Consider the following 11,830-nt stretch of genomic DNA (forward strand, 5'->3'; position numbering starts at 1 on the left):
AAAAAGTTCTCTTATTCTCTTTCAAAGGACAGTTCAGTTAATTCTGTTGTAAATATCGAAGGTGACAAAAGGAAACTGGACAGAGCAGCGGTATTAGAAAAACAAAACAAAAACCAAACCACCTAAAAAACCCAGAACACACTGGTGGACCTAAAAAGAAGTAGTAACTTCAAAATTCCTTTTTTTTTTCCCTTTAAATTAAGCTTTATATCATCCTGTGTGTCATGCAATTCACTAACACAGCAGAAGTGGTGAAGCCTGTGGACATGCCCAGGTTCTGCTGACTCCCTCCAAGGACAGGCATATACTGAGGGAGGGATAGCGTGTCTGCGTCCTATTGGCCAGAGTTAAAAAGCCGTAAGATAAAAAGTGGGGGTGGGGGGAGTGGGGAGGGGTTTAAGTAGTTTTAAGTGCTTTATCTCCCTCAATTACTGTGATTACTATTTATATGGGAGAATTGAGCAGGACTGCTGCTACTGGGAGCTAGGTGTTGAAGAAAACGCCATGTCCTGTGATTGCATCAATTATACTGTATTCCTTAGGGAGATTAACAAGAGTAATTCTGTCAGCTTTAACAAGCATTAACTGCTTTCTAAAATTCCTGCATTAAAGCGGGGGTATATCAAATATTTTTCTTACTGTAGGAGTTGGGTGTAGAGCTGCTGAATGTTTTGCATCGCCTGATACTGACCAGAGAATCCCCGGATATTCAGCTTGCTGCCCTTGAAGTGGTTCGGCTGATTCTTTTTGCAGCTCAGGAACATGTGAGGGAGAAGCGGAGAAGTGCAGAAGGTACAGTAACGTATGAGATGTTGAATACGTATTACCGGGGTTAAAGCAATTCTTTCTTGGAAAACTGGATTCTTGAAGGTCATATTCCAAGATGTATTTTAGTTGAAGAACTTTGTGGTTGGTGACTAATCCTGGTTTACTGAAGTCAGTCCAGATGCCTGACATAAGAAATTGGGGTGGTATGATTGATAGCAGGTGCTTTTGGTGGAGACTAGAGGGCATGAAGGGAGGAGAAGCACTGGAGAAGCTGGGATAGTCTTGTGTGGCATCAGGGAGGGAGGAGTCTTAGTGAAAAGCTGGGATCAGCTGCAGTAGAGCAACGGAGAGACTCAGCACACACAGCTGTTACCAGACAGACTCCACGAGTTACTCTGCTTGTAACTTCCTGAAGTTCATTTTCTGAAAGAAAGAAAAAAAAAAAAAGGAGAAGAATCAAAACACATCAGGTGGCATCACACTGACATGGTGCCTCAGCACGTTGTATGTCTGGATCTATTGCACACACTTCTGCCTTTTGACAACCGGGGCATAATTTGCTTATTCAGAAGGATGGACGTTTGCCAGTAGAACTTTGAATACATGTGCGTGTGCGTATACGTGTATTGAGATCATTCCTTGGTGATGAAACAGTCGCAAGTAGACTTTGGGGAAATGAGGTACGGCCTGCTGATTTCTGCCATATTTCTTCTTCTTTTTTGTTTCAGTTGATGATGGTGCTGCAGAAAAGGAAACACTACCAGAATTTGGAGAAGGCAAAGACACAGGAGGGCTGGTGCCTGGGAAGTCGTTAGTCTTCGCAACGCTGGAGTTGTGTGTTTGTATTCTTGTCAGACAGCTTCCCCAGCTCAACCCTAAATTAACTTGCAGCCCTGCAGTTCAACCTGGAAAGCATCTGTTACTGTCAGAAGATGGCAGTAGGCTGGTAGCAGCCGCATTAGTTATTCTCTCTGATGTTCCTGCAATCTGCTCTCCTGAAGGTACGCTGTTTCACCACAAGAAAAGATTAATGAAAGAATATTGAGTTCTTTGAGCCCTCTCGTTATTACCTAATTTTCTCAGCTGGATAAGTCTGGCAGCAAGTTTTGTTGATTTGCTTGTGACAATTTCCTCTTCTAATTATTTTTTTGACTGTCAGATTACAAAACAAGTTACAAAACTGAAGCAATTAAAGGAGTAGTTTTTCTTTTCCTCCCACGTGTAGCCATGCAATTAATAGATTTGTTTTGTACAGGGAAGTATACGACAGCTACGTGATTATATTCCACTTGAATTGTCTGTTCTGGAATTTATAATGCAGACATAAATTAAATTTAAAAGGGAAATGTATCCTGTTACCTTTCACTAAAAGCTATCACCTGAACAGTAGGAGGCCACTATAGGGAGTTATGGTTGATTCCTCAGATCAGTTGACCTCTACCCACGATTCATTTGGTAGTCACTCCAAACCTTGAGATGGATCCCCCCACCCAGTATCACACTGATACCTATGATCGATCAATCTCGCAGTACTGTTACAGCCACACCTGTAAACCATCTCTGCCCTACTCCTCTGTTCCCTCCCTAGCTATCTGTGTTACACCTTACACAAATTTTTACAACTACCAGCCCTGGAAACATCTTCTTTTTTCTTGATTTGCTCTATCTTACAAGATTCTTCTCCAGGGAATAGCTCACACTGAACGGAATCATAGGCAGTTCTTGCTATCACTGCAGGGGGATGGAATCCTCTTTTCCATCTCAAAGCAAAAAGAAACAAACATAGACCACTTAGATCTGAGGGCAACTGTCTTGTGTGAAAAGTAATCTGTGATTTTTCTTTTCTCCCTGTAGTTCTTTATGTCTTTAGCTGTTCAAGCTATTCCACGAACTAACAGCTTGCAGGATCAGACCAGATGGAATGTTTACACTAGACTCATTTAAGTTAGGTGACTAAAAAGAGGATCTTAAGCTTGTTTATACAGTCAGTTGAATAAGGAAGCATCTCTAAAAGTCAACTCGATAATCAAAGAGAAGAGAACTCCTTTGGGGAATTGCATCTTTCTTTTCCCCTTTAATAGGTAACTGAAGTTAAGAGTCCTGAGACTACCACGCCTCTTACTTCAGGCACCTGTCATGATATGTATGCGTAGTAACATCTTCAAATGAGCTCCTGAACTGCATTTCCTACTGACTGACTTCCAACAGTCAATTTTCAGAGACTCGCTCTTTAAAAGTAGAAGGTAGATGTCCTCAGGTTCGTAAAATACTTATGCATATGCAGAGATCCTCATTATGCACAGGTCTCTCATCAGTATACTAAAATCTTAACAACATGATTTGTGATTAGGGAAGGAGTTGAGCACGTTAAGCCATATGCTTAGCTCTGCTTTGTTGAATCAGAACTGAAGAGAGGAGCAACACCTAAGTGTGCAGGCTTCTGGATTGTCTCCAGTACTTGCAGAATTCTGAATTACTGTTAGATTCAAAGACCTAAGAATACGCACAACTGCTATGCCATGTTATTCCTGTGGGAGTTTTAGATTTTTTTAATTAGTCTCTTATTCTGAGAGGTCGACTATCAAATTCTCAAGGAGAGATGAAGATCTGTTCAGTAGGCTGTGGGACAACCTGCTTCTCTCCTTAGGCCTTCCTTTTTCCAAAATATTTGTTAGAGTTTTTTATTGTAATTCTAGGAATTTTTGTTACACATTTTTAGTCCAAGATCCAATTCTTACTAATCTTCCTAAGTGATTTCCTGGAGCAATGACATCCATGGCTAACTGCACATCACGCAGGGGAAGTATTTCCTCTTACCAGTTTTGAGGTTACCCCCTGTTAGTCTTCTTCACTGTATTGTCTTCACTGCAAAATACACTTAGATGCTTATAATTTCTTTTCTACTCTTCAGTACTTTGTATACTTCCATATCTTCTCTTCTGCTTCTCAGTAATTCTGATTTTTCTATTCTTTTTCTTTGAACATGACATAATTCCACACTTCATATAGTAAAACCATCAAGGAGAAGTTATACCACGCTAATTTAGAAGGGGAAGAGGTTTAGCTTCACTTCAGCAGTCTGACTCCATGTTTGCTATAGCAAATTTCAAATTTCAAATCTTTCTTCAAATTACCCGTGCCTCCCTTCACATAGGTGATTAAAAATTGTAAATTATAAACAAAAGAGAATCCAGGAAAAATGCTTTAATTTATTTATTTTTAATTTCTGTGCAGTTAATATACTTTGTTTCACAGGAAGTGTTTCAGTTCTTCCTACTATCTTGTACCTAATTATTGGAGCACTTAAAGAAACTGCTGTGAAATCGAGAGATGGCCAGTTACCTTTGACAGTTGCTGCATCTCTACAAGCTCTTAAGGGACTCTTGTCTTCTCCTATGGCTCGGGCAGAGAAGAGCCGGACTGCTTGGACTGATCTCCTACGTAGTGCTTTGGTCACAGTGCTTGACTGTTGGGATCAAGGTGAGCACGGATTCTGGGTTTGTGTGTTTAAAAAACAAAACAAAAAATGTTTGAGTGAAAGGTTGTTTGGTTTTGTTGAAATTAAATTCATGCACGTCTTAAAAAGAGTAATATCTTAGAGGAGAATCAGTTGGCTCCCAAGTACTGTTGAAACGATAGTGCAATCCTGTCCTTACAGTCCGTGTGAGAATTCATCATCTCCAGAGGTGCAGGTGTGCACCCGCGGGCTTAGCCCTGTGTTACGCAGTGCCACAAAGTAGTTACGTGGTACGACAGAGTGAAGAGGAGTTACAGCTTCAGCGTACAGCTGAGCATGAAGACTGCTGCACGCACGTGGGCTCTGCACTAAGGGTTAGGGCCTGTGGTGAGGCAAAGGGTGTCCAAACAGTAGTTGAAGAAAAAGTATTTCTGTCTTAAAGTTAGTTTTCTGGGTGCTGCTTCTTCAGCTTCCCAGGTCTGTTGCGTTTCTATCATTCCGCAGGTTTCATGTCTAAGTTGTAGTTTGTTGATAGATCTCTTGTTTATAGTGCTGCTTTTTTAAGTTACAGTGAAATAATGTATGTTCTTAATGCAAAGTTTGTATGATTCTTAAAATAGCTGTACCCTCATATGTGATACCAGCTCTTTGGGGATATTTACTGCACTTTATACAGAGGAGCAATGGAGTAGGAGTGTGCGGTTATTTCCAGATACGCGTGTAACTGCCCCTCAATTCCCGTTTTGGCTTTTATTACAGTAAAACTGTATCAGAGTATGTCAGCTATTTGAAAAAAGATTCCTAAAGAAACAAAGACATAGACATTTCTGTTCCGCCTCCTTACAACACTTGAATTCATAGGATTACTTTTTAATGCAAATCTAACGCCTGCTTCCTCTGTTGATAATAGATGGGCCTCTCCAGGAACTCGATGAAGTCAGCCTGCTCACAGCTGTCACAGTGTTTGTTATGTCCACCAGCCCAGAAGTTACCACCATAGAGTGCCTTCAGAAGCGTTGCATCGAGAAGTTTAAAATAGCGCTTGACTCAAAAGATCCTCTTGTAAGTTCTGGCGAAGTTAGAGAACATCAGCATCATATGAAATGGATCTCAGCTGATAGTCGTTTCACTTGTCCTGTGTATTGATTCCAGTTAATTCTGTCCTGACATTATCCATTGTATTTTAAAAGACAGCTTAAACAAGTTAGCAGGAGCACGTCCAGCAGCATCTTCTACAGTTTTTGATCCCATATACAATTCCGTATTCCTACAATTTATTTTCTGTCATTGCACCAGACTCACACCTTTATACATAGATAAGTACATGATAGTTGTGTGGGTTTTCAGGCACCTCTTTCGTTTTATTTGTTCATTTTACCTTCAACACACAGCTACTGTCTTTTGCACAGGAAATCCCTCAGCTGGGGTCTTTGGGAGCTGGAGCAGGGACCACTACATAACTTCGACTGTCTCACAAGCATCAGCTCCTGGCTGCTGCTGTAGACAGCATATTGAACTAGGTTAATGCTTTGTTCCAGCCTAGTATAAATATTTCCACATACTTGCTTCAGGTTGTAATGCTAGAGTTCATCTGTTATTATTCTTCATCTGAAAAAATCAACATATCAGGGAAAAAATGTAATTATATTTATTATCATTGCAAATACAAATGCCTCTTCTAAGAGCTGGGACGACTTCACTCAGAAAGTCCAGCTCTGAAGATAATGCACGATATGCAAGATAGATGTCACGTTTGACTGTGAGAATTCACTGTAAACTGGTTTTCTTGCATCTCCTCTGTATATGTTAATGTAGTAACAAAAAATCAAGTGAAGTTACCTTTACTTGAGAAATAGCTATAAGAAAGTACCCTTTAACATATTGTTACACTTCTAGTGTTACAAACATCAGTTTCCCCAGAAAGGAAACTGAGGACAGCAAATATGACTGCAAGAAAATGGTAGTATGTCTTTGCAGATTTTATCCAGGTGTTCAGGCACCTTCCAGAGCCTTTCAGAAGTGACGGAGGCACTGGGCAGTTTCTGTCCTGTTGACTTGCAGTGACGTGCCAAGCCGCTGCCCCATTCGAGGCTTTTCAAAACGGTGCCTACAGCCTGACAGAGGCAATGCTTACATTTTAAGCGCCTGTTCTCAGTCAGCTGTACTTTTGCAAAGAAGAGGGTATTTTCACAACAGAACTGACATAATCTTCACATACGAATAACAATTTTCCTTAACTCAAAAATGCAGTAAGGTGCAGGACTTGGTGGAAAGAAAGAGGAAGCATGATCTGGTTTCTCTTGGCAATTTGATTACGAGTTACAGTGCTGCTGTAAGGTATTAGCAGCCTGCAACAACCTGATGAATTTTCAAGCAGTGAGGCATATTTTCCCCCCTCCCTAAAATTTTATCTGACAAGCTGTGAGTTTGGAAACACTGACATGTAATTTTAAGTAGAACACTTCGTAACTGCAAATTTGATTTTCCCTCTAGGTGCAGTGTAAGTGCTACCAGCTGCTGCACTCCATCTTTCAGCACCCAAACAAAGCTGTGTCATACCCTTTTATCCACTCCTTAGCACCATCCATTGTGAGAAAACTGCAGGAAACAGAAAAAGCAAAACCTGAAAATGCTGCTGAACTTCAAGTCGTTCAGGAGGGAATAAAGGTGGTTACAGCTCTTACCAGCGCTGCTGAGGAAGAGCACCGTAAGTTGCTGCCATTCCTGGTATCCAAAGCATTAGGCACATGCAAGTGGCCGTAAGTAACAAATAAAAACAAAAGGTCCTCTAGGAATCCATTTTGAACACTAATTGCTAATAAAGTTGCTAAAGAATGTTGGTTCTTTTTACCAGACAGTTCAAGTAATATTTGCAGCTTTCAAGTTTGTGTTAAATGTTAACTTGGAGACGCACCTCTAGCTAGAACTGGAAGCTGTTTTCTAAAAGTGCATGTTTAAATAGTGTTTTCGATGTTTGTAGGTGCTCACCTGGTGGCCTGCCTTCTTCCCATCCTTATTTCCTTTCTTCTGGATGAAAACGCCCTGGTTTCTGCTACAAACTCGGCAAAAAATCTACATGAGTTTGCTTTGCAAAACCTGATGCAGATTGGTCCGCAGTACTCCTCAGTGTTTAAAAAGCTGATGGCTTCCTCTCCAACTCTGAAAGCCAGGCTTGAGTCAGCTGTCAAAGGCAATCAAGAAAGCATCAAAGTGAAGACTGCTAAACACACAAAGAATCCGGGGAAAAGTTCAAGCATTCAGCTAAAGACCAATTTTCTTTAAAGTCTCGTATTCTCATTTTACGCACTTTGATACAAAAAAAAAAAGTCCCTTTTAATTTCTAATCAGAGTAGGATTGCTATGAGTTGATCTCACATATTTCGGGTTGCACTGAAGTAGTACAGAAAGCTTTTAAGAGAAAGCAAATCTCTCTGTAACTCTCTGTCAGTGAAAGACTCCTTAAACATCTCTAAACACTATAAATAAATCTATCAGAGGGCATCTAATCTGTATTTTTTTATTATTTTGGACTAAAATATCAGAAGTGCACATGCCTATGTTAAAAAAGTCTAGTGAACTTTTCCATAGATGTAATTAGGAGCAGCCCACATGTAGTCGTTAAGTAAAATTAATTTCATTTTAAATCAATGTTTGTCAAAAATTACCCTGATTGGTTTTTGGATTCAACTGGGACATAAATTCGCTTGTGGGTTGTAATCTATCCTGATCACTAATTTAACACACTGCATCATTAAGTAAACAGATTAAATACCCTTGTAAGCCTTACAATAGACTATCGTCGATCTCAAAAAATCCAACTCAGTAAAGGTAACACTGACAGCTTTAATCCTAAGAACATCTTGAGCTGGCCGAGGTTTAACAGCTGCTGTTAAACACAGCTCCACAGTGCTTCTTCCCCGAGGACTCCGCAGTGCTTTACGCGGTGGGACTGTCCTGCGCGGGTCAGGGTTTGGGGCTTGCAGCCTGGCTGCTCGACACAGTCTCGCTCATCAGGCCGTACACTGTGCTACGGGTGTCCTGGGCTGGCCAGGCGACCGGCGCTGCCGTATCCTGTCCAGTACAGGACAGCCACTTCAGTACGATGTGCCTCGATTCAGACGTCTGCTCTATCTGGATGTATGTTTCCTGATCTCTAACTGATCGGTTATATACACACCTAACTCACCTGAATTTATCTCCTGCAAGGAGATGGACATAGTTGAAGTCAGCTTGTCTTGTGTCAAATAAAGTGCAACAAGCTCATAGTAAGCAGTATTTAATTAACGTTTTTATCAAGGAGCATATTTTAATATAGAAAAACAACTATCAAAATTGCAAAGGCTGTAAAGTATTTTCTACGTATAGTGTATTGACTTCTTTCGCAATACCAGTGTTATCAAAACCAAACACTATCAAACTGAGGGTAGCATTTCCTGCTTAGATCTAATTACTTTAAAATGAAAAGAAGAAGGAAAAAAAAAAAGGATTTACAGAACTGAGAAACACACTGTGACTCAGGAAAAGTGTGATGTACTGTATTTTATTATAAGTTTTGTATATAAATATAATTGTGAATTGTACAGAATTAACCATTTGACCAAAGTTCTAACAATTCGTTTTTCTAATTTACATAAATAAAGCTAATTTTCTTCACTTATGATTTGTCCTAGTCATTTCACCAAATAGCAGAGAAGCTCTAAGGACTTGCATAGCAGAAGGAAAATGTTTGTACACCGCCACAGGAAACTAGTAAGAAATGCTTGGGTTGGATGAGCCCAGGTCCGTCACTTGACACTGCAGCCCTTCCTCTGCTCTGAACAGCACAGCAGGTAAATAAGTAGGATCGGGGATGAGGACTTTATCCATGGAAACAGCTGTTCTGTGCCAAATGCTGAAACGTGTCAGCTATGGAACCACGGTTGAGATGCCTTCCACCCTTCCCCAGAGAACCAGAAGCTCTTTGTTCCACCTCTTCACCGCAGTCAAATCTGCAGGTGTTGACTCTGTCGAAAGGGAGTTACATTAAATTGACAGTTGTTCATCTTTATCTCACTGGTAATTTTTTATCTCATTTTTCCCTTCAAAGTACATGTAAATTAGGACATGTGTGACATTAATTTATCCACATAGTAAAAATAACTGTGCCCTGCGTTGTGCTTTATTATATACACCTAAAATGACGAGTTGGATCACAGGAACGAATCCACTCATTTAAGAGTCTATAAATGAATCTTACAAATATAGTATTTATAGTCTCAGTTATAAAAAGAATTTGGCTTCTAGATACCCGTATCTTTGATGCAGTCTTGTTTATTTTCAAGGACCTTGCACAAATTTTTTTTCCTGAAGAAATAAGCAGTTTTGGTTTTAATGCCTCTCTTCTTTTTTAGGCATTGTTTGACATTCAAGCTCTTAGGTTTAGCCAAACAAAAGGAGCCAAACCTATGTTTAGCCATAAACCAGAGTGGTGTCACTCCTCCTTCCTGTGTCCCCTGCCTCCTTGCTGGTTGTTTTCTTTGCCATTTCTCTACAAGCACCAGTAAATTGTCTTTGTAATGAAGCACGTGGCCTGTACGTGCGTTTATTTGTACATTTTCACTGTTTATTTTAAAAGTTGTCATGTTTTTGTGTGACAAAAGGTCCTGCTATGCCTAACCTTCAGTGCATGTATACAAACACGGGTGCATCATGGAACATCACATTTAAGTGCTCTGCCAACGTTACTTGCAGACAACTTTCTGTTGACTGCAAAAAAAAAAAACCAAACCCAGAATTAGTCAGAGTTGTGGAAAAGCATCACACCGTTGGGATGTGGTTGTTTCTAACCGGATACATGTCGCCAGCGCAGCAGCTGAATAAGCAGCATTTCTAACAGCTTTGCTTGGGCTGGAGTAAGCCTGGTATGCTCCAAGGTGCAGGAGTCACCTTCGGGTGGAGAGAAGCATCAGTCAAGCGATGCACAAATCACCATAAAATAGGATTAGCAAATGCATAGGGAGCAGAGCAGGTCTTTAATTAATACAAGAGGGTTAATAATTGGTATTTCCAAAGGGATTTTTTTCCCCCAAGACTACCACAGCAGTAACGGTGGGAGTCGTTGCAAATGCAGGAGGGGTGGGGAGATTTCGGATTGTTCGCTAGTGTTTCAGAAGCAATACTCTTTAGCAGGCATCCGGCAGCAAATTCGGGGGCATTTCAGTATAGTTTTAATTTGAATGAAGTTGAATCTGTCCGTGGCAATAACAATGTACAAGGAGGGGTCACCGTGACAAGTCTCCTCTGAAGCTTACCCCTAACCTCACTGCCAGGTAACATCTTTTGTTTTCAGCTCCCTGGGATGTAACTCGATTTTATCAGTAGACAGCAAGTCGGAAGCTGTTTCCTAGAAGAGCTCATTGTTTCCTAGAAGAGCATATTGTTTCCTTACAAACAGTGGTCTACTGATAAACTGCTCCTGTTTTCTTCCAGTGAAACACTTGGCCACTGATACTTTATGCAAGGTAAGAAAGCAAGGGGAAAAATCCTTAGGAAATTAACACTCTTCAGTTTTAAATATACAAGCATAGAGCAAGGTAGATGATTATTCTACTTTTCTGTGGTGCACAAAACCCACAGGAAGAGTCACTCCCTTGTTCTTGAAAGCAGCACTGCTCAGGCAGCCCTGGAGCTGCAGGCATTCCTAGATGTCTGCACATGAGGAACCCATGTGGCCTGATTACACACTGACAAGTGAGGCTGCCCTGAAAATACAGACGTAATGAAATAGTTGTTGAGTTGCAACCTCTGATGCTTAAAAATAGCCGGTACAGTTAAACCGCAGCCAAGTGTTAAGCTCCCAGATCTGACCACAGTGCTCTCGTCTGAGCACGCTGGAGCAGTTGCCGGAGGTGACATTGCACAGAGGACTCCAGTTAGCTGAAGGACATAGCAAGCGGTTCGTTTGTACCTAGACTGCTCAAGCTATTTAATGGCAGTGGGCTATAGCTTCAAAGATGAAAAAGTTTAGAAGTCTATTTGGCCAGACGTGACACCTGTCTCTAATATATTTTTAAAATAATGAATACTGAAAGTTCATCATGTAGAATAAGATAAAACAGATGTAATTGATACTTTACGTTGTCTGCAGATGTCAGTGCTACGCCACCAGCTTCTCCAGAATACTGTGTGGTTCTTATCTTGATGTACAGTTGTAGATTTTTTTTTTTCCTAAAATGTTCTCTGGATTATCTGGAGAGTAAATGGTTTATTATATATAACAATGAAAGGGGAAGTGACATTTAAATATACCAAAAATAGTGCTGAACATCGCCTGAGGAGCGGGTCAAAGCAAAACCAGGCTTCCAAAACCTGAAGCAGTCTGGGGTAGATTAACCCACACCCACTCACTCAGCAGCCAAATACCCATTTCACTGCCCCTGCTCCCACAGTCCCAGCCATCGGAAGTGCCAAATCAGATTCTGGAAGCTAGAATGTGGCACCGAATCCCCTTCCTCTGGGCTCGCACTCCAGCTGCTGACAGGAGAAAACAGATGGGAGGTGAGTACCAGCCACAGCAGAGCCTGCGCTCAGTCTGCACGTTACGGAGGTGCCAGTTTGTCTGGTTAA

General features: G+C 40.9%; 1 protein-coding gene across 4 annotated transcripts in view; it reads left to right on the forward strand.

Annotated features, from left to right (window-relative positions):
* HEATR5A (HEAT repeat containing 5A) overlaps nt 1-7,783 on the forward strand; it is a 53,781-nt gene extending 45,998 nt beyond the window's left edge. For 2 of the 4 annotated variants that reach the window (XM_010133994.1, XM_010133996.1), the window contains exons 30-35: nt 645-792; nt 1,497-1,769; nt 4,024-4,248; nt 5,136-5,287; nt 6,719-6,932; nt 7,206-7,783. In XM_010133994.1, the coding sequence (XP_010132296.1) occupies nt 645-792; nt 1,497-1,769; nt 4,024-4,248; nt 5,136-5,287; nt 6,719-6,932; nt 7,206-7,507 (1,314 nt within the window). In that variant the 3' untranslated portion in view covers nt 7,508-7,783. Of the gene's footprint in view, nt 1-644; nt 793-1,496; nt 1,770-4,023; nt 4,266-5,135; nt 5,288-6,718; nt 6,933-7,205 lie in introns of all 4 variants that reach the window. The other 2 variants (XM_010133993.1, XM_010133995.1) reach the window with 2 other exon arrangements.
* The last annotated feature ends 4,047 nt before the right edge of the window (nt 7,784-11,830 follow it).

The sequence above is a fragment of the Buceros rhinoceros genome, unplaced genomic scaffold, assembly GCF_000710305.1.
Source record: "Buceros rhinoceros silvestris isolate BGI_N320 unplaced genomic scaffold, ASM71030v1 scaffold1574, whole genome shotgun sequence".
Taxonomy (NCBI): Eukaryota; Metazoa; Chordata; class Aves; order Bucerotiformes; family Bucerotidae; genus Buceros; species Buceros rhinoceros.